At 46.1% G+C, this 22,774-nt stretch overlaps 1 protein-coding gene across 2 annotated transcripts in view; it reads right to left on the reverse strand.

Moving 5' to 3' along the window:
- Positions 1-395: 395 nt before the first annotated feature.
- CCDC9B (coiled-coil domain containing 9B) overlaps positions 396-22,774 on the reverse strand; it is a 49,798-nt gene continuing 27,419 nt past the window's right edge. For both annotated transcript variants that reach the window (XM_068683649.1, XM_068683651.1), the window contains 7 exons: positions 21,805-21,989; positions 20,391-20,452; positions 19,822-19,875; positions 19,271-19,367; positions 12,717-12,774; positions 11,561-12,366; positions 396-2,785 (listed from right to left, as the gene is read on the reverse strand). In XM_068683649.1, the coding sequence (XP_068539750.1) occupies positions 11,593-12,366; positions 12,717-12,774; positions 19,271-19,367; positions 19,822-19,875; positions 20,391-20,452; positions 21,805-21,989 (1,230 nt within the window). In that variant the 3' untranslated portion in view covers positions 396-2,785; positions 11,561-11,592. The remainder of the gene's footprint in view (positions 2,786-11,560; positions 12,367-12,716; positions 12,775-19,270; positions 19,368-19,821; positions 19,876-20,390; positions 20,453-21,804; positions 21,990-22,774) is intronic.

Consider the following 22,774-nt stretch of genomic DNA (forward strand, 5'->3'; position numbering starts at 1 on the left):
TCCTGTTATTAAGAATAATTAAGAGTGAATTTAACAAAACCCCTGAGCTACCAAGCACTGCTGGGAGGGAACAGGTGCCTCTCTAGGCAGATTAATTTGCACTCTACAAGCTGCAATTGCATTTGCTTGCAAGAAAGGTGACATTGCAATGAGGCAGCTTTGACACCTGTGGAAAAGCAAACCTTGTGTTTTGAGGCAGGTTGTCATCATTACAGCGAGCCTGCTGGGTGGGTTGACTTCACCAGACCAGGAGGTGAGTCCTTTCCTAAGGGCTGAGTGATCTGAATTGGAGCTCTTGCTCTTAAAAAGTTAATGCTACAAATTCTGCTCACATGTAGAGAAAGCCCTGAATAGAGGGCTGAGAAACACTAAGAAACTGGAACTTTTTCTCATAACTTTTATTTAATATAAATAACACCTCTACATCAGATTTTTCAACTCTTCAATCTTTTCTCTCACTGAATATAAGAAATAGCTAGCCACAGCTTTTTCATTTTTTTTCTGAAAAATTCCAATCCAGGCACCAACCAAAGTGCGTTCAAGCAGGGTGTTGGTAAGCAAGAAGAAATTACGCTGAGGACAGGCACCATCTGCACAGCGCAATCCACAGAGCTTGGTACAGACTCGATCCTTCCCAGGCATCATGAAGTGCAAAGTTGCTTGGATTTATTAAGGGTAGGGGGGAAAGAAGGGGGTGGAGGGCAAAGTGTTTTTTCCTTTGAAAGAGGAAAGTTGTTCCTATATCTTATGTCAATAAGATAAAATATAGCAACAATTGAAGTTGGATTTTTATCTCTACAACTAAGTCCTGGGCCAGAGGCTATGTAAAAGTTGCTCTCTGCTGGCTGCTTGATTGCTGCTGGAGTGCAACAACAAGCTCTTGATCAGAGAATATTCTGTGTGTGGGCTGAGGCAAGATGGCAGTGATTCTGACTGGATCAAGACTGAGGTCAGTGAGCTGTTTTCATCTTAAAAAATAAATAAATAAGCAAGTGTTTGAGCCAGTTGGTTGAGGAAAACCAGCCTTGAAGTGATGGAGAATTTCCAGGACCCGGAGCAGTCTTGTAATCTGGTTTGCATCCATCTGTTCTCTTATCTGTTGGGTAAGTCCAAATAAACCCAGTTTGGGCTTGGGTGGGGGAAGGCATTCCTACTAATAAAACATGAAAGCAGCACGCTCTGTTTCTTGCTAATGCCTGGTCTGGAGCCAGTAACCTCTCCTGAATTTGGCACATAGAGGGAGGTTCTCATGGTTGTCTTCCATGAGATAGGTACTGTGGATCCGAGTTACGTAGAATAGCGAAGTGTTTATATGTGCAAATATTAGTTTATTAAAACAGCATACAATAGTTCAGTCCACACATGCCAATGCCATCACCAAGGCTGTCTGCCATTTTGGTTAGCCAATGCATCTTGCAGTGACATTCAATAAATCTCCATGCATAAGTATCTGCACATACATTTACTCCTGAAACTGCTTCAAGTTTTAGGGCAGTGCTTCTCAATGAGGATGATAGCCTCGCTTGTTTTGTCATTTAGAAGTCAGGAATTATGTAATTCCCTGTGCCTGCTTTCTGCCTTCTTAATGGGGAGGCACATTTCAGCCAGTTCCTAGCTTGCTGTCACTCTTTCATCTGCTTGGAAATCTAAACAGCTGGGATTTTTGCTCATTTATGCTCTGAGTGCTCATTCAGTTCCTTGATTTGAAAGGCACCTTTTAAGGCCAGGACAAAAGGTATCCTGGGCAGCTTCCAAGGGAACTGTTACCCTCTTACTTGTGCACAAGGCTAGGAAAGGCACAACCAGGAAGGTGAAAGCAGTTGATAGGAAGCCTGGACTTTCAGCTCCAATTTGGCTGGGGTCCTGTTGCCAGCTCCTTCCTTGCAGCAGGGCGTTAAGGGAAGTTATTGCATTTGTGCTGCCCTCCTCCTTGCTGCAGGCATCTCCACTTAGTGTAGCCTTTGTGCTTCTCAGTCTTAAGCAGGCTCAGTGCTTTGCCAAGCTGCGTACATACCTGCTCAATGCAGCAGCCACCTTACTTAGAAAAAAGCGTGTTCCTGACGTGCTCATTCAGCCTCTGCTGCTTCTGCCCTACCATATCTAACCAGAGGAGAAAGGTGACCTTGGAAAGGATGAGATGCTGTGGCTGCCATGTGCTTGTCGAAAGCACTCCAAGGAGGCTCTGTCCCCTCTGTGCCCACAACCTGTGCAACTCTCATACATCTCTGCCACCACTTCAACCACATACAAACCCCTACTGCAACAGCTGCCCTGAGCTCTACTTCTTCACCCACCTACTGCACTACAACCTAGCACCTCTCACCCTGTCTCCTAATGCTCTGCTTTGTTGCTTGTCCCCACGCAACCACTGGGGAGAGCTCACCCAACCCCTGCTGACCTCCAGGCACACACTGTTCCCTCTTAGCCTTGGGGAGGGAATGGGTGGGCTGCCCAGAAAGCTGAATCTTAACTTTAAACTGAATTAGTTATTAAATAAAATAAAGTGCATCCAGTAGACGTTTCATTGGCTTGCCACACAGCTGCAATATAGGCAAAACAAATACCAAAGAAAAGTGTAGGGAGTGTGTGTAGCCTTTCCTGTCCTTTGGCAGCAGGACAGGAAGGGCTGATGCTGAAACTGAGTGGGGAATGGTGAAGGGGGGACCCTGTCTGTGGTGGATGAAGGGTGCAGGGCAGGTGCTGAAAGCTGATTTCATAGAAGGTCAGAGCGAGGACAAGGCTGTGCTCCTCTTCTCTTCTCATCCACCACCTTCAGCACGTTATCCTGGTGAAACAAGAGCAGAAACAGTAGCAGGATTATCAGCCTTTAGGGAACTGCTGAGCAGTAAATTAAAAGTGTCTGCTGATCTTCAATGTGACCTTCCTGCATGGCTGGGGCTGCTTGGGAGATCCCAGCATCGCATAACCCAGATACCAACCTGCCAAGAGCCCCAACCTGGGGGCTCTGCAGCCCAGGGGATGCACCAAATGTGTGAGCCTGGGGGAAATGTGTTCCCGCTCCTCTGGGCTGGATAAGACTTCTTTACTTTCTCCTTTTGGCTTAAGGACACTAATTTTTGTATGTTTTTGTGTGTGCTCATATAGCACCGGAGCCCCAAGAAGAGAGACTGATTTTGGGTAGGAGTCTGTGGCCCACTCTTGTGAAACCTGGCCTGGGGATGCAGCGTTTGTGTTCACAGGAAGGGGAATGAGCTTTTCTCTGGGGAAAATCCTAATCTGTGACTTGAGGCTGTTGTTCTGTATCTGTCTCTAGACGTAGATACATTGATTTCAATTAGGAAAGACAGACTTTTTTTTCCTCTGGTTGCCAGATGCTTGTGTGCTGCTCAGAGCTGCTGAGTTGGCATTCGCCTGCATCCATGTCTAAATCCACAGGTCTGCCTTTTGCTGACGTAGATTTCAACACCCAGAGCTCACAAGAAAGGATAGAGGGGAAACATAAAAGGAAAAAGCAGATGAAATACCATGAGGGCAGGAGTAGCTTGGCTCACATAAAAGGGAAGATCCAAAGGAATCATTTAACGACACAACCACAGATACCTGATAAGAAACCACAAAGAAATGATGCCCAAGGTACTGAACTAATCGATGCTATGTGCGGTTGAAAGAAGAGTCTAAGGCTGTTGCCAGGGATGTTTTTTATTGTCCTGTATGTGCGCAATGGATGGAGCTGGCTGTATCTTGCTGCTGAGGGGTTGCTCAGTGCTGCAGGAGCAGCACGCTCCCAGACATTATTGGGAAGGGGCAGGAAGCAGATTTTAGAGTTGTGCTTCATGGCTTGAATGTTATAATCTGTTTTACAAGTCTGAACTGACTCCAGAGCTAGCTCTGTTTATTGTTAATCTATTTTGCTATTAGTGCTTCCAGAAGTCTTGTTGACAACCCTGTGCTATTTAGTGGTGGTGGGCAAGTCTCTTCCCTGATTTGCAGCATTACCCTTTCAATACAGGCACCTTGTTTCTGTGCATGAGTCTTTACAGCCAAGACACTGGTGGGCTTTAAAGTCATTACTTTTTTTTTTTTAGCAGTGAGGCACAGTAATTAGCATTTCTCTCGTTTTACGCTGCATCTTCCTTTCCATGCGTAACTGAAGGGCTGGTCGGGGACTTGGCGAGCTCTGTGCTGGTACAACATCCCCGTGGCTGGCGTTACTCTTTGTGACTCAGGGCTCGGGAGAGCCATGCGGCCGTGGGCTGCCTCTGCCATCAGCAGCAAGGGGACGCAGAGCCAAATTTGTGTGTCACCATCACACGAGAGCATTAAAAGCGGACTGATGGCAGTCTGTCTCAGAAGCCCCGGGTGTCCCCCAGCCTGACAAAGCCTGGCTGGACGTGGGAAGTCGCTGGGATGACTTTTGTAGCCAAGCCAACAACAGGTTGCTGTAAGACCTACCGGTTAAACCTCGTGTCATGGGGTGAGATGCACCTGAATGCTGGGGCAGAAAGTAGCTGAAGAAGTCCAGCACTTTTGGCCCTTCATCCATCAGCTGAGATTGGCACTATCCATCCTCTGCACGGGCTGGGAGATGTAAATTTGTTTGATCTCTCCCAGGGCAGGTCCAGAGTTCCCACAGACAGTTTTGTTCTTAGTGGACCACTCAGAGAGTCAGTCTTGTGAAATATCACGTGGCAAACTCAGACATGTTGTGTAAGTACCATCTGTCAGACATCACTACACCATATTTCCTCGCTTGGCTTTTTTTTTTTTAAATGGATATATAGCTGATGTTTCAGCATATGCTGAAAGGCCACAAAAAGGACCGGTAAGATCATGAGGCATGTTCTTCTACCTAGCACAACCACAGAGCATCCCCGACTTAATTCTAATTTGAACTAGAACCATTTTTTTTAAGGGAAAAAAAATCCTAATTCTTTCTAGATTCGCCTCTGGTAGAAAACTTATCACTGCCAACCCTTGATGAGCTTAAATATATAAAATCAGATTTTGGTGGAGATTCCTGCTGCAGTGGTTTGGGGTACGGTCACTCTCCACAGTCTGTGTGTTCCTTCTCAACCCCAGAGCTGGCAGAAAGGAAGACGCAGACCACAATGTGGTGTAGTTATCTCTCCCTCCTTTTCATCTGGGGTTTACATTGAGAGGGTTGATGCAGGCATCTGAGGTATGGGCACATGTTCTGTGGTAGCAGAGAGAAACCAAAGACAAGGCAGAAGCTCTTGAAAGGTGCTGGAGAGATTTAGGAGTACAGCTCCCACATTTCTGGGCAGGATGTGTACACTGATGCTGTTGGGTACCAGTGGAAGCACAGTGCTTTCACAGCGGTGACCAGCATTTACAGGAACATACACAACTTTGTCACCAAATTCATCCTGCTGCTGTCACAAGCACCACATTGCCTAATCCCTGCCAGAAACACTCTGGCCAAGCCAGCCTTACAGGTGGCGAGTCCCTGCTGCAGCCATAGCACCCTTCAAATCCTCTGACAGGTAGTAACTTTTGCCTAATTTCTGCATATTTATCCACAGACTTCTTCAATACATCAATTCTTGCACCTAATTATGTTCAGGCTGGAATGGCCTTTTCCTTCAGTGGTGTTTACTACCCCGCTCTGCCTTCATTTTGCTAGACTAAACAACCATTCCCTGAGTATCCCTGCATTCCCTCCCTGTGTTCCTTCCATCCAAGTTCATTCCTCTTGAACCATTCTCACATACGACACTTGAAAACCCAGGGATTATTTTCCCATATTATGCCACTGGAAGGACTTTGTAATTCCAGAGGAATGAGGACAACTGCTCCAGGTCTTGTATTAAGCCGCAGCACTCCCTGATCCTGCGTGAGGACTAAGCTCTCTCCTTTGGTGGCATGTGGTGCTAGGAGGTGCTCTGGGAAGTTGAAATGCTGTGGCATGACGGTGGGCTCCCCACAGCACTAGGTCACACAAGATGGTATCTTCTCACCTCATGAACCTTGAGGAAACCTTCGGCAGCTCCAGGACTGCCCTGTGAGGTGTTGGTTTCTGCTTGTGGGGCATCCTGCACCAACCTTTAGCGCTGGTTTGCAGCAGAAAGCTGGCCTCTCCCAACCCCTGGGTCCTGCGGCACACAGGCCCTGCCTGCCCCACTCCTCTTTACGTCAGCCGGAGCTGCGAGGTCAGATCCCTGGAGCTGCTCTGGAAATTTACCCCCCAGCTGCATTTTCTCTAAAGATGTTAAGATTAATTTTCTCAAGAGAATTCAGGGAAAAGCTTCTGTGGTTTTTTGTGTATCGTTTACTTCTCTGGGACTTGTTGGACATTCTCCAGGGATTCCAAGCCTGTACTTTGGGTAAATATTTATTCCTTGTTATTTGAAGCAAAGGATGAAAGCCCCACCACGCACTCTGCGCAGCATCTCCAACTGGTTTGAAGGTGCAGGAGATTTTTAGTGCCATAAATAGACATTAACAGGGGAAGCTGTGAAATCCGCATGGTGGCTGCTTACAGAACTGGGTGAGCAGCACTTGTGGTGGGGAGTGAAATCTGGAGGGTTACTGCTGCTACAGACACCGGCTGTGCTTTGCACTGTGTGAGATCCTGGAACTGGGGACATTTCCCTGACATCAGGTGAAGTGACCTGGTGCATTTTTTTTTTTAACCTTGATAGAAATTCCACAATATAACCCCTTAATGGAATGGATATTTTTACATTCCTCTGGGGGTTGATAGGTTTTGTTTTGCAAAATCATCCCATCTGTTTCTAGGTTGATTTTTCAAACATCACACCGTAACAAAACTGAATTACTAGCATAACATTAAAATTTTCTGTTCTGGAAAGGTTTAATGAAAGCTCCAGTTTGGGTTTTATGAAATTAAAAATGTTGAGGAAGACGCATTTCTGGTATTTGTCAAATCTGCATTTTCTGTGAGATTATTATTTTTTTTTCTGTGAAGTTACCTATTACCTCCATGCAGGATTTTGTTAATCAGCCTGATAACCCACACCAGTGCATCCTTCCAGATGCTTCTCCTTAAGGATGGTCAAATCTCACCTGGTCCCAGTTACATTAATCACTTTGTTTTGCTGCGAACCCTCTGTGCTCCATGACAACAGTCATTCAGACTGTATCACCTGGACTGTCATCACAAGTTTCTCTCATGTTTTCTACCAGGCACTTCAGGTCCCAGTATAAGGTCAGGTGGTTACATGAACACAGTGAAGGTTTCTGGCTGGGACATGCCTGGATTTACCAAGACAGCTGCTCAGCACCTCCTGGAGATACAACAACCCATTCACCTTGTCACATGAAGTCCTTCATCTACAGGGAAATTGTGTTAGCATTGTTCGTGCATCACAGAGTGAAAAACACCCCCCTTTGCCCTGCTGCAAAGGGATAATCTTGTAATTTTGTTGGTCTGACATCAGATCAATACAATTAGGCATGGGCATCTGCAATTTGGTGTATGCGTAAATTGTTTAAAACTCAGCATGAGCCACCAGCCCACAGCCTCTTAACTGGATTATAGTTCAGGACTGCCTGTTCCTGAAAGATTATATTCAAGTGGTAAGAAGAACCAAATAATTCATGTGGTTTTGGCACCTGAATTCGTTGTGCTAGACACCAAAGGAATAATCAAACTTTTTCATTCTAACAAAAAAGCGCAGATCTTTGTGTAATGCTTGGCTTTATTGCTATTTCAGCTTCCCGAATGATGCTCTTTTCCTGGTTCTTGCTAAACCCAGCTCTGAGTAACAATGCTGCCCTTTTTACTAGATAGGCCAAGAAAGGCATTAGCCTGCCACATGCGGTTACATTCCTGAAGGGACTCCAGCTGATGTAGTGATCTCCCTGCCAAAGATGTCCACACCTATTAAGTCTTTTTGCAGGCCATATGCAATGGCTTCTCTGAACAGAGGTTTCTTCTAGGTTGCATTTTAGGCTGTTCTTGCCCTAAAGCATCATCTGAGGTCAGGTGCAGGCGTAAGTCTCAATAATCCCCAAAACAAATAGAGGATTCTACCAAGGACTCAAATGCACCTCAAATGAGGGCAAACCGAAGGCATCTGGGTTCAAAGAAATTCTGTGATGTAACACTTTGGGGAGAATTACAAGAAAACAAGCTAGGGCTTTGCAGCATTTTATACATAGTGTGGTCTAAAACTAATCCGTCTGTAGAGCAGAAGGAAACAGAAGCCACGGGAGAAGGGAAGTGACTGTTACCAGCCTGTAGTTATTTATGACTGCCATCTGTGTCATTATGCAGCCTGTCATGTTGATTTGGGAATTTCAAAGCAACAGCAGGAATAGACATAAGACCTTTTCGCTCCAAACACACTGACAACTTAACCGACTTGAGCCAAATGAGCTTTTGCTTTTTGGGTTGTTGTTGTTGTTGTCATCGTTGCTATTTTGTTGCTCCTAGGAGCCCTGCTGTCAAGCCACAGAGATGAACTGTTCTGGTTGTGCTAAGCTAGTGCTTGAGAAATCCAGGTCTTGATTTTTATTTTTATTTTTTCTCCTGTCAAGAGATGTTCGTGACAAATTGGATACAGGGAGCAGAGACTTAAAGATGGGCCCCTCTGTCTTCCTTTTGGCTCACCCCACTGCAAATAAATCATGGCATAACTCACCCTCTCTGCAAATGATCTTGTTCGGGAAGCCAGCCCTGATAGTGGCCTGTCACTGCTGCAGAGGGAGAGGTCAAATTGCTTTGTGGTGACTTCAGTATGTAGGAGGTGACAGTGATGCTCTAGTACATCACTGAAGACAAATGGCCAAGCTGCACTCACTCACTCATTCCCTAAATGCTGTTGCAGTCAATATAATGGGAAAAAACAAACAAACAAAACATACAGAAGAAACCTATTTCTGAGATGGGGGACACAGAAATGGCTGCACTGGCTCACCCTGACACCTCCATGGATGCCCAGCCAGTGAGAAAGTTGGAGGCTTCAGAGGAAGGTGCAAAAAACCTTCAAATGAAACAACCACACACCAGTTTGCTCAGAGAGGTTACCCTTATTTATCATATGTGCTTGCTGTGAGTCAATGATCGGTGATTGCCCTGGAGTCTAAAAAGAATGAAAGCGCATTCTTTTAAAGTAAGGTGTGATATGGCTGTAGAGCTTAGGGATATGGTTTAGTGGGGACTGTTAGCATTAGGTCAGAGGTTGGACTCAATGATCTTGAGGTCTCTTCCAACCTAGAAATTCTGTGATTCTGTGATTCTGTGATTCTGTGATGTAGCTGTGCCTATTCCTGTGATCCTAACACAGGTCAGCACTGGCTGAAGGCTGAATGGCTGAATCCCCCTAAATGACCTGCCATCCATATCCTGCAAAAGGCTCCCCTGAAACTTGAAGCATCTCCTAGATGTACAGGAAATACCAAAAAAATGAAAGTATATTGCTTTAATCTGTCTCCACCAGAAGGTGGGTCCTGCTACTGAGCGCACAGGTTAGACACACCTGGAAATTTTGCTTGTGCTGTCTGGAAAGAGGTCGGTGAGGCAATGGCATGATCTCTTGGTAGGTGGGTGGGTGCTGCATAGGAAGGAAATGGGGATGGAGGGGAAGGCAGGCAGGATGAAATGGGGTTGTAGAGGGTAAATACCTCCATCTATCGCTGTGTGCCCCTCACAGGCCCCACACGCTGCCTCTGCCTTCAGAAGTCTCAGTAGCTATATGCTAGGGCTGATGGGCTGGCATTGCCATGCTTGGTGTATCCCAAGCAATAAATATTTCAGAGAATAAAATTGGTTTCAGTTTCCAGCGAAGTCAAACAGATGCACAAGTGCTGAAGTGCCAACACCAGCTTAAGTCGCCTTGTCTTCTCCAAGACATAAGGCTATGTTTATAATTAAGCCTGCCTTAATGACTTCACTGAAGAGCAATGGAGCAAAGAGCTGTGCTGAAGTGGACTCAGGGTCGCATTACCAAACCATAGGAATCTCCTTTGCATTGCTGTGATGAAAACGGACTGCTCTAATTTATTGTTGCCTCTTAGCTGGTGTCTAATTAATGACTACTTTTCTCACTCAGGATAATTCTGATTCTTCCATTCTCTACTTTTGTGGGTGTTTCTGGTAGATTGGAGAGGCCTGGAAAGCAAAGTCACACTGTGTGCAACCAGGTCTCAACATTTTCCTTAATACTGTTGGAATTAATTTCCCTCACTTGAAGGAATCTCAGTTCCAGTACAGAACCAGCATCTTGGTGTTTGTCTCTTTTAAATAGCTGTAACACTTGTGCTTCTCCATGCCTTTTGTATAGTACTGGATTATAGTGAAAGTCTCTTTGTTAGCAGCTTAACCACTTCATCCCTAAGCTCCTTTGTGCCTTGGGGATGAATACCAAACAAAACCCGGTGACAAGCTGCTGGTTAGGTGTCTGAAGAAAAGCCTGTTGGAGCTGGGGAAAGGCGCTTGGTGGGGGCGATGTGCCTGCCTAGCTTTGAGCAGCTAATTGCCTGGAGTGCCGACTTAGGAGTATCGCTGCTGCCTCTCTGCTTACAGAAGTAATGCTGGAGTACTTGCTGCTGCCTCTCTTCTCAGTGCCAGAGCAATTTAGGGGTTAGGCAGGCCAGACTGCATTCTGGAAGTGCCAATCTTTCTCCTTTCAAGAGAGAGGAAGCTCAGATCTTAAGTTAGGTGTCTCTGTGCTAGGCATGAGGTAGCTGGAGTACACTGCGACCTTACTGCCGAACCTGGTGGCAGGATCACATCCTGACTTACTGGTCTGATCTAGCACTTACAGGTATGACACCCTGATCTGTGATAGTGCTTGGAAAAAACATATTCGGCAAAGGTAACTGCCAAAGATCTTCTACTCTCCGTCCTTGCCCCTTCTTCCTAATTTCTACCTTACTTTTCTACCTGTCACATACTTTGTTCCTTTCTCCTGGCTTTTCTTGTTCTGCATCTGCCTTTCTGGAAGAAACTTCTTTGCTTGAGTAAAACCTGGAGCTTTGCTACATAACCAGCTCTGTTCTTCCCCTTTTCTATTTGGTTCATAGGCCTTAGGAACAGGAACCATCTCATCCTGCCTTACTCATTATTGTTGCCATATACGTAATTCAAACTTTACATTCACTGAGGTTAGCAGTCACAAATCGTATACTGGAAAGGGAATCCCACGTGAAGTCCAGCTTTTTCAAACTACTGCCCACAAGGTGGGCCTCTAAAGCTGTGTGAGTGTTTTGGAAACAGGACTACACTAACCTCTAGTTATTCTAGCTGTGATTACCACAGAGACAGAAATAAATTCATACTGCTATCCCCACCTTTCTGAGATTATCCGTTTCCAGGAATAGTTTCAGCTTGTGCCCTGACTAATGCCTGTCACTGACCAGACTCAGCAGTCCAATTTTCCATACAGATTTTCCTGTCTGACTTTCCATTGTTTCCCTATCTGCTCCAGGGCAGGTCTTTGTGATACACAGTTTTAGGATATCTGAGGGATCCATATCACTGGTAACAAACACTTCTGAATAGTTATCTCGTATGTTGTCTTTATGGCCACAGAAAATGGAACTGTGAACCTGTACTATGGCTATGAGAGCTACAGGATAGCAAACGCCATGAAGAGTGGTGTCAGGAACTCACCTTCCATCTTAGGCAAGCTGGTGCAATCTTTGTTAGTTGAGCGTGTCCCTGCTGTCCTTGTCCTTGCAATCTTCAGGCTGGTCCCCTTCCCTGGACTGTGATTTTGCTGTGTCCTGCTCAGGCACAACAGTTTTGTCAGAGTTGTCTTTCCTTGGGGGCAAAGGCTTGCTTGTGTGTTCAGTGCCTTCAGCATCTTCAGCTCCTTTCAGAGCAAGTGTTTGTCCCTCAAGGGCAGTGTTTTGGGTCAGCTCCTCCCCATTTTGTCTCACCAGCTGTCCTTGACCTGCATCCAGTCTGTCTTCTGCTGCTGTGTCCGGCTTTCCTCCATGGCTATTTGAAGAGTCCTCAGTGGATTCCTGTTCTGAAGCTGTGTTTTTCTTAAAGCTAGCTCCATCTAAATCATCTCCCGTGGACAAGGTCTCCTCACTGCTGTGCATGGCGGCCTGCACAGCATTTGGAAGGCTACTTTGTGAGGCACCGCTATTTGTGCTCTCCTCCTGAGAGATGTCAGCAGTGCCAGGCTTCCCATTGCCATCTTCCTCAACAGGTTCCTTACTTGGCTTGGGACCTGGCTCTGAATCTCCTGTGCTGGCTGCAGAGACCTCCATGCTGAGCCCCTTCACTCCTCTCCGTTCCTCCTTCTGGCCATTGGGGGCAGACTGGGCCTTCCCACTTCGCCTTTGTGATGATGAGGCCCCATGATCTTGGAGGCTTGGTTGTTTCACCTTCTCCTCCAACTCAGCTGTGCAGTTCTCTTCCGCTCCCTCCTCACCTCTGCTCTTCTGCTTGTCCATACCAAGGCTCCTCTAAGAAAAGGAGGATACGTTTATGTCAGCTTATTGATCAGTATCCAGTATTCCTTGTCTATGATGATACCCAAAACATGAGAACAAATTTGCTGAGGCCATTAAAGGAAGCAAAAGCATGTAGGTGGTGTAGGGACCAGACTAAGTGAGGGTTGTTATACTGACAATTTAAGGGCCAATGCAAGAAGTCAAGTTGCTCTCCCATCATGCCACCTGGAGAGTGCTAGCAAGGGGCATATTTACTCCAACACAGAGGTCTCCCCTTTCTGCACGGTCTAATAGCCTCCAACTTTCCTGATAGTGCATGTTTTGAGTAAACTCAGCAGCCACCCTTGAACTAATGAACTCACCTGGCTGTCGGGGTCATCCTTCAGAAAAGACATGTCCTCGCCTTCTTTTGCATCCCATCTGTGAAGGAAAAAAATGCGGAATTTAGGCCTTCAGTTTCTCATAGCAAACAGCCACTCTCTCTGGCTGGGCAAGGATTTCTACCATGTCCATCCATTCCTTGTCTGAGCCCCTTGTCCAGGCAAAAACGAATAAAGGTGGTGAACCTAACTGGTCCAGTTCCTTTTCCTGGCAACTGCAAAACACTCAGCCCATCCAGAGATAGTCATCTGAGGCTACTAAATCTTAATGAACTGGCTGTTATAATTCTAAATGTAATGAAAACATAAAATCCAATTGCCAGAACAGACATTTGTTGTTAGACTAATAAGATATATGGTGATATGCTTATGGTGATGTCTGCCACAGCCTGGTCCTGCTTATCTGACAGTGCCCAAACATCCCAGATCTCCACAATGGCAGACACAGAGGCAGACAGTGAAGGATAAAATTGCTCTGAAGTACCTTGGGAGATGGTAGGCAGAGACATGTGGAAGGCTGCAAGGATGGCCATAACGGTCAGACTGAAGGTCCAGCTCACCCAGGCCCTATTGCCCACTCAGAATCACTGGCTTGGGGTAGAGTTTGAAAAGAGGGCAAGTGTGTCTAACACCTCCCCTCCCAACTTCCAGAAATGTGCAGCTCTGGAATTTCCTGAGCTCAGATGGTATCTCTGTGTTGAGTCATGCTCACTCGGTACACAGTCTCTTCCAAGGATTTGTGTAAGTGCATTTTGGCCCCATAATAAATTTTGCAGCAGCTACAATACATGTATCTCATGCTAAAGAGGGCAACAGCTCTGCTTAAAAAGCTGCATGGAGAAGTGTTGTCTTTTGCTTCTTTGAATTTGCCAGGGTGAATGTAGATCTGAATTTGTCCATGCAGAGCTACAAGGCAGGACAGGCCTTAGATACCCTTCCCTTCTCGTACGTGTGCCTGGTGAATTGTGTCACACGTGCACACACATAGATGTGTATATATATATATATATGTCATCCCTGCCACAAACTCTTAAAATAAGTGTGCAAAGGTGTGCGAGATTTAATTCCTCTCTAGACAGACTCTGCTGGGCTCACTGGCCTCTTCAGTTGGCAAATGTAGGCCAAGATACAAGAAATGAAAACACACATTAAGGTGACTGCAGAGTCAGGCATTTCCAGAGGCAAAAGTGCACTGTTAAGGCGACCCCACGTGCCCTTGTGAAAATTGTGTGGGAATTACCATCACAGCCTCCAATGTAGAATCACATCGAGCTACTTCACACTCAGCAAAGTCCCTAGGGCAGGAGCAAGTTGCATTTGCAAGCACCTGAAGGCTCTCTGAGGGTGTGGAGCTGGGTATGCTGTCCTCAATAAGCCTGGCGATGAAGCAGCTTGGAGCCGTGCTTTAAGGTTTAGGGGCAGTTGTGACCCAGCACCCAGAGCACAGCCAACAAGGTCTTGTCCTGAATACAGGGTAAGTCCCTGCCACTGGCTGTGCCAACTCACACTGCAAAAGGGCCCCCAGCACTGGTGTATTTTCAGCAGTACCCTGCAAGAGCCTTGAAAGTTGGGCTGTACAGGCAGAGCCCATCACACAGAGTCAATAGTGTTAAATTTGGGCATGGGCTGCCCTTGTCACCAATTCCGTCTGCATGCAGCATCAGTGTTGGTGGGTCTACTGACCACTTTCCCCAGATAAATGTCTAAGCAGAGGAATGACGTGCTGACTGCAGGTTTCTGCCTCACCCTGCTCTGCCTACTCAGCCACTGCATGGCTCCTGCAGAGCCAGCCCAGAACAGACCGCCCCCACAGGTCTAAAGATAGCCAAAACTAGCTAGACAGCAATTCTGAAATAATCAACACCTCAGCCTGATGTGTTCCTCCCCCCCATCATTACTGCTAACACACCAGAGTGCGTTACTAATCGCTGACACGCAACAAATATACTCAACACGTTCCTTAGCATAGCTAGTGCTATCCCTGGGATGTTCTCACACAGCAACGTGGCTCCAAATTCTTTTGGGGACAAGGTGCAGCCAGAAGTTACCACCAGACATCATGATCCAAATGGCTCTTACCACTGCTGTTGAGTCGCTTGGACTTAAATGGGAGAGAAGTTGGCAAGTGGTAAAGGGCAGATAGGAGCGGAGGTAAGGAATAATCAGTACCCGTAAAGCACCCTGAGCCTTTCTGAAATGAGAAGAAAGGCCTCAGGAATGGATCTTCCCAAAGAGAAGCAGGGGAAGAAAGGATGCTCCTCCAGTTTCAGAGACAAGGTTACATGGCCAGACGGGACCCCTTCCAGGTCAACAGAGGATGCAGAAGCAGCAGAAGTCCATGAGGTGAGATGGATGGGCAGGAGAGCTACTCTGAAATAATTCTGGCAGGATGGTGCTGAGGGAGGTGGCCATGCTGCAGCAGATGAATGCTTGGCTTCCTCTTGCCCCTAATTTTCCAAGGTCGACAGGTGAAGGTAAGGACTTTAGGGCATGACTCCATGCTCCAGCTACTCATCTCAGTAGTGTTTAAGATACTTCTTTGTAGTTTTAAATGAACCATGACTTTCCATGCTGGCAGCTGATACGTGAGAAGTACTGAAAGGGCAAACAAGAATTAAAAAAATAAATCAAGCAACCTTCTAGCCCCATTTCTAATGGAAGATGGTCAGGGAAGAGTATGATGAATTATTTCATTGTTGAATAAAATGAGAAAAAAGAAAAAGAATCATCGTCTCTGTGGAGACAATAGTACATGAGATTTTATAATTTCATCAGCAAGATAATTTAGGCATCTAAACAGGATGCCAGCACCAGCCATTCTGGGGCCTTAAAGCCTTTAAATGGGTATGAATAATATCCTGACTAAACCCAGCAGCCCTAGAGGAGTTAGATGCCCTAAAATGCCTCCAAGCCTCTGCACTGGAGGCACAAATGTACTGGAAAATGTACCTTCCTGGTCTGTTGTGACAGAAGTAACAGGCTGTGGATGCCCAAGACAAGCCAGGCATCCTCTCTGATGCACACCTTTTGGGTCTCCCAATAGAAGGTGCTAAATCTTGCTGTGCAATCTGGCCAGCTGAGCTTCCCCTCTTCCCAGGCAAAGAACGGATCCCAGAGACAGCTGTCACTTTAAACTGGCTGACCTCGCTGGTGGGCCTTGGCTCTCGTGTTCTTCAAGCAGGGATGTGTGAGGCATAAGGGAGCTTAAGTCTGCAACACCCACTGCAATAAACCTCTTGTTAAATGGGTGGGGGCAGTGTGAGAAAAGCAAGGGAATAATCAGAATAATACTGTATTATTACAGCAGTTAAAAGTGTCAATACCCATGTACAGCCTTCTGCAGTCTGAAATGATGAAATAGCTGTCCTAGCCGCTGGCAGGGAGGAGGTTGCCTTCAATAACCTAGCCAAGCTCTGGAGCTAAAAATTCAAACAGAGACCACTGTGAGAAGAAACTACAACTAGCGAGGGGCAGCTCAACAAGATGTCGTCAAACAGCACACCAAGCTGGCCAGTCAGAGTCCCAGCCCACAATTATTTCTTTGAATTTCTGCCATAAGACAGCTCGCCAAGGCATTCCTTCTGAGCATGGTTCTGAGAACGCAGCACAGAAGGAGAAAGAAACGTCTCAGGACCCTGCGGTGATTTCTGGAAACCAGTCAGCATCTGTCTGTCACAGGCACGCTTTGGGGCATAAGTCTTTGCTGAAGAGGAGGAAAGGAGATGGAGACAGGGCAGTGGGCAGGCTCCCATCCCTTCCCTGGGGTCTGACTGGTGCAGAGATGGAACCCGAGGCAGAATCTGGGTGAAGCTGTTTGACCCGCAGGCTGTGGCAAGGAGGGAGCAGATCGTTGCGTGATGTATCTGTCTGCTTTGCCTATAAAAGGGAAGCAACAAACTCTTTGTCCTTTCCAAGGCGCCACACAAAATCAACACAGCTCTTTCATTTAGTGTTCTCCCGGCACATATTTAACCAACTATACACATCTAATCTGTACAGCTAAAATGTCCTCAGAGCAGAAAATGACTGTATTAGGATTAAACTTTAAGATTAAACATTGGAAAGGCATGAGGCTTATCTTGTCATCAAATCCTTCTAACATCATATTTTCTGAAGTCTTTCCTTATATTCTGCCGCTTAGGAGAAAAGAGAGGGCAGGGCCAGGGGTGTGCTTCATCTGGCTGAGCAAACTCACTGATCCCACACTTTCTACACCCAAGAAGGGCCCAGAGATGCATCCCAGCTCTCATGGTGAGATAAGATGAGCATGGCCAACAGTTGAAGGTGTGACCAGAATAAATCAGATACGCTATGATACAAAGCTCCTTTCTGTGCTTTCCAACCAAACCCTGAAAAGCAGAAAAACAAGAAGATCCCAGCAGAAAGGATGAAAAAGGAAGTATATTTGCAGTGAGTGTAACTCAAGTTCCCAGCAAACGCTGACAGGGAAACCACAATGCCCCTGTTCTGTGCAATTTCTTCCAGCCCTTGGGAACACCAAGCATGTGCCCCACAATGAGACTCAATCTGCTCTGCAGCAATCAGCTCTCTGAACCCTTTTCAAAGCAGAAGACACAGCACTAGATATGCATTTATTTTAAAAGAACAGATGGATCAAAGTCCAAAGAAAAGGTGTCTCAGGAAATAGTGTTCTCTAATTAGCCTGGAGGACACCTGGACAATAGATGATAACTGATCCAGATAAGTTCAGAGGGATCTAGAAGCAATTCTGCATTAGTAACCTTCCGTTTGAATCCACTTTATCCCAAAACTGGTGTGTGACTTTAGGAAAGCTGTATACCATAAGTGTTATCTTTCAAAAAGGATGATGACCTAAAGCCTAGATCATTTGTCGCTGTTAAAAATCTTACTACTAGTGTAAGGGTAGCAGTATCTGCTCAATTGATACTTGCCATTTAACTTATATTTATTATTGGGTGGATGCATTTTTTCCTTCTGTTTCTCTTCTCCAGTGCCACTGTTGAAGTAATTCTTGTGTGTTTATCACAATAAAAACAAATTTTGGCAGCAAACCTCTGAACCACACTTGCCCCCGAGGGCTGCTGTTGAGGTCTGAGAGTTTGGTTTGGGCCTGATTGGGTTGGCATGTTCAGACAGGGCAGAACTGTGCAAAGTCACTGTGTTCTTCATGGTTGTGAAGAGCCACATCCAGCCTGCAGTCTGAAGCAGTCTAGGGTATTCACAGAAAGTAACAACATAAAGCCCATCTTGCACATCCTCTGGGAACTGCTGTAGTTCCCTAGTGCTGCAGTCACTGTCTGGGGAAGAGCAAGCTTGAGCACAGCTCAGCAGCTTTTCTTTCCAAAGCACATGTTGTTGGGGTTGGAGCTGAAGAATGGAAAGGGGTTGAATGTAACTTCCAAACAAAGCTAACCTGATTATTTGCATGCTGCTGATACTATTCTTCATCATTTTCTCAGAATTAAATTAAATTGTGAAAAGTATGATTAACTAACGGGACTTAGAAAGACAGAGGACAACCTATCTTTATGCTTTAAGTAGATTCCCAATTCAGAACGTAACTAGCTGAGAGATGTGGCTGCTGAGGTGCATTTCCTCAAAGCACAGTCACTGGAGACAAAAGCGACATTAAAAAACACTCCAGGCTTGATATAGTGTCAGGCTCTGCACATTAGACCTAATACTATCCTGACAGCAGAATTCTGCATGCACAGACCCTGTCTCCCACCCTTAATTTCAACCAAGTAGCAGCAAGCAGCAGCTGACCTCCAACCAGTTAATGTCTTCTGGGTAATGCTGTGAGTACTCCTATAAAACACGTATCAGTTTGTGCACCTTTTTTACTGTGTGGTCATAACTGATCTGGATGGTAGAAGAATGCTAACATTAAAGGCTACTGGAATGTTTTTTTGTTCTGGATAAATGAAGAGGCTTGGGGTATGCAATCAACCCTTCATCCTTTTGTTGCCTATTTAAGGGGCATGGCAATGCTGTATGATCACTGTTATTAAACTGTTAGATAGTGTGGCTCCAGGAACCTGGAGACTGCACTGAAATTTAATTACAGAGAGCAGCAGGGGAAGGGGGCCCCTGGGAGGATGTGGGCGAACCTGTAAAATGCACTTAGTTTTGCTGATATTCTGAAATTGCTTCAGTGAAAATTAATATATTGCTGTGTGCTGCCCACAGCTGGCAGGAACAGGCCACTTCCCTCCTCACCAGGTTAGGGATCTTTAAGATTTTTTTAAATGAAGAAAAGACACCTGTACTGTACCCTCAATCCTAATTACTACTGGATCAGCTAAGAACTATTTTTGGAGGCTGGTTCGCCATATCAGCAATGCCTGGAAGTTAGATAAGATGCATCCAAAAGCCTCCTGTGGCATGTGCCAGTGCTACCCAAATCTGGTCCCAGAGTAATGGTGCCTCTCTATCTCCCCGGCTACTCTGCAGAGTTAATGCACCAGGTTGGTACAGTGATGATGCACTCCACAGAAGCCACAAATGCCACTAAATTAACTGCTAGTTTGTGGCACTACTGCCAGCACCTTTACCTTCTGGCTCTGCCGGTCAGTCTGTCCTTTCCTTTGGCTCGGCTGCTCATTGCTTTGGGACCGGGATTGTTCACATTCACGCTGTGCTGTCCTCCACCTAGAAGACAGGTTGGAAAGACCATGCAAACGCAGGCAGAACTGTCTGACGGACTACTGAAAGGGCTAAAATCCCCATATCACTGGGAAGTACCTCTGGAAGGGGAAGCTTCTGAAGCTATATGCCTACTATATGTGTACTTTCTGAAGCAATGAGTACAAAGTGAGAATTTAGGGGTGTTTCTTCTGCATTTTCTATGAAAAATTCCAATCATGGATTTACAACTTATTCTTTGGACTCGGTCTCCCTTGTGCTGTTCTTGGGAGGCTGTTTTTGTTCTCCCTTGACACAGAGCACAGACCTTATCACAAGGCTAGGAAAGCAGCCACATGATATGTGTCCAACAGGCATTCCAAGTCTGTCAGAGTGCCTGGAGAGAACTCTTTCCGTGAGGGTATAGAGAAGGTGCTGACATTGAGTGGGATGACAGGACTGAATCATGTGGTTTACTCACCTCTCCCATTGGGAGGAAAGGACCTGTGCTGGAATTTCCTTGCGTTTCTTCCCCCTAAAAGGACAAAGCAAAGCACGCACAAAAGTGAGTGAGGCTCTGTAATGGACAGGTAGCAGAGAGCCTGGCGTTCAAATAGGGTGTTGCAAGGGAAAGCTTTGTTCTGCCAGTCCATCTCCTGAGAAACAGGAGTCGTGATGGACTTATGCTAGTAAAGAAGCCAGCATGTGCCACAGGGATCAGAGATGATGTGCTCTGGAATAGGATTGCCTCTCAAACCACTGTTTGGGAAAGGAGGCAGTACTGAGCCTCCATATTGTGTCATAAAAGGTTATAGAACCCGTGCCACTGCTCTCCCTGGGAAGGTAAAAAGCACTAGCACCCAGATGCTCAAATCCCATCCCCTGAGCACTCTGCAAAGCAGAGAGGGCTGAGACCCCAACACTGCGCGCAGAGGCATTTGCCCAGGAAAGCAGAGTTTCACAACTGACAGCCACGACAGCTGTGGCACTGGGATTCGCACGATCAGCATTCACTAGCGTCAGGACAGAATCTAGGTGTCCCTTGCCAACCTTTCTTATTGCTGGGATTATCCAAGGCTGGCTCCCCATCCTTAACAAAGTCCTCTTCAAACCTGCAGGTTAAAAACAGGCATTGTCAGACCTGACCATTCTCCTCCAGTGTGCAAAAGCGTGGGCAGGAGACCTTGAGACGATGCAAGTTCCAGCCATCGGCCCTTCTGCACCTGCCCACTGGCAAGTAAGTGCAGGTTTGTCAGCTGAAGCTGAAACTGCATGCACTAACCAGGAGAAATGAGGCTGTGAGGCAATTCTACCCCAAAGGAGAACCTCTAAAACCTTTATATCAGTACCTATATATATGTATTTAATTCTATGAACATCCTTAAAACCTATAGATCCCTGTAGTGTAACTGTACAAAGCTCACATGCAGCTTCCCAAGCTTCTAGCTACTATCTGAAGTAGCTTCAGGACTTGTCATCTCAAATCAGACCTGTGGATCAGACTTGTTTGGATGGTTTCTAATCCTGCTTGTTGAATATTATGGTTTTTCTCTTTTAAATGGATAAACAGGAGAACAGTAGGGCTCAGAGCTGTCTTGCCAGCAATACTCAGCATCCACTGAAGTTAATTCACTTCTGTCAGTTGGGGTCTCACTGACTGAAAATCTACATATTCAGCCCTACTTTTCAGACCAAAGGTTGTCCCATCCTCCTGCCTTGTATAAACTCTTTTATCAGCAAACCCATCCCCTAACTCTGCACCCTATCAAAACCCTATCCTGCTGCAGGTGCTCATCATTCTCCAAAGCTTTCTAGACACTGTGATCCAGCTAGACAAGCACCATTAGAGGTGCAATGTTTAAAAGGGAAATGTCAGACCCCATTAAGAACTCTCCCATGTTACCATCCCCAGCATTTCCCCTGTGCTGTATAGGTGGCCCTCACACCACAATGCCTACAAGGGATGAGTTCGTGAGGTGAGGAGGATTTAAGCACGTTGGCCCATCCTGTGATTGAAAAGGAAAAACAAGTGGGGTTGTGCTGTGGGCTAGCAACACAAGTTTGTCCATTCCTGTTTCAAGAAGAGCACCTGCACCCTCCTGTCACTGGACCTGTCCATGTGAAGATGGTGAGAACCCTCTGGATGCAGACTGAACAATTCATGCTCCCCTCCCTCCCTCAGTCCTTGTCCCGATAGGACCAAAGGCAGGCAATCCTTCTCAGCACAAAATATCTCCTGTCAGGGTAGGAGACCTCATGTCAGAAAGAAAAGATGAGAATTGCTCTGGTATCTGGTCCCACTGACAGGCATGGTCAGGAGAAAGAGGTAGCGATATGGATTTAGTCAGGGAGAGGCAGATGACAGCATAGGATTGGATAAACAGTGAACATCTGCACAAGGTCTTATCACTGGCTTTAAATGGCCTGCTGCAGACAAACCACCCCAGGACACTGGAGGACCTACATGTGCTCTGACTTCTCCACATCCCAAGCCCGTCGCCACTCGCCCTTGGAGTTCTTGTGACGTGCCAGTCGCTCCAGGTCGATCTGATCTCGCTCCCTCTTCCAGCGTATGTACTCAGAGCGTTCCCGTCCCGTCATGGGGAAACTCAGGTCTCCAGGGCTCTTCTGGAGTGACTTCCCACTCTCCTAGTGGAGGTAAAAGACCCACTTGTTAAATGTCTGAGGCAAAAGACACGCTTGGTAAATGTCTGAAACGTCTGCATTCAGCATACTCTGTCATGTCACCACCATAAATGCTCAGTAATGTTTGAAAACAGGTCAAAGCGACATGAGCTTCTGCCTCCATAAAGCAGCATAGACACAGAAGGGCTCTTTTTTACCCACAGCCTGAATATGCCAGTCCCAGGGGTGGTAACATTTCATTGACTTTATGAAGAGGGAAACTGAGGCGGGAAGAAGTTATACAGCTTGCTCAGAGCCACATTGTGAACCCATGGTCAAATCAGAACTAGCAACTCTTACCTCCCAGGAATATTCAACTATGAGAAGGATAATTTGTGACAACATATTTCTGAATAGTTGTTCCACTTTGTCCAGGCTAACACGAACAGCATTACATTTCTAAGGATTAAAATCTGTCAGACTAAAACCCTGAACATTCCTGTTGTCTTAAAGAGATGGGGCTTCACTTCTATTTCTCTGACCTGAACTGCAATGTTTCTGGGTTCCTGCAACAATAAGTACCCTCCTGATCTGGGGAGCAGGCAGGAAAGACATCAGTTTTCATTCAGTACCTAACCACATACTTTTAAAACACACCGCTGTAATTCTGTGTTCAGGTGGCCACAGGATTGATTCACCCATTTGCACTTGCAGTCACTTTAACTGTAGGCATCAATTAGCCGTGGCTTTCACTTACCGTGTTCCTGGTCTCTTATAGGTTTCACAACCAAATCTTCCCAATTTTTCCT

The sequence above is a fragment of the Anas acuta genome, chromosome 5 (assembly GCF_963932015.1).
Source record: "Anas acuta chromosome 5, bAnaAcu1.1, whole genome shotgun sequence".
NCBI classification, from domain to species: domain Eukaryota; kingdom Metazoa; phylum Chordata; class Aves; order Anseriformes; family Anatidae; genus Anas; species Anas acuta.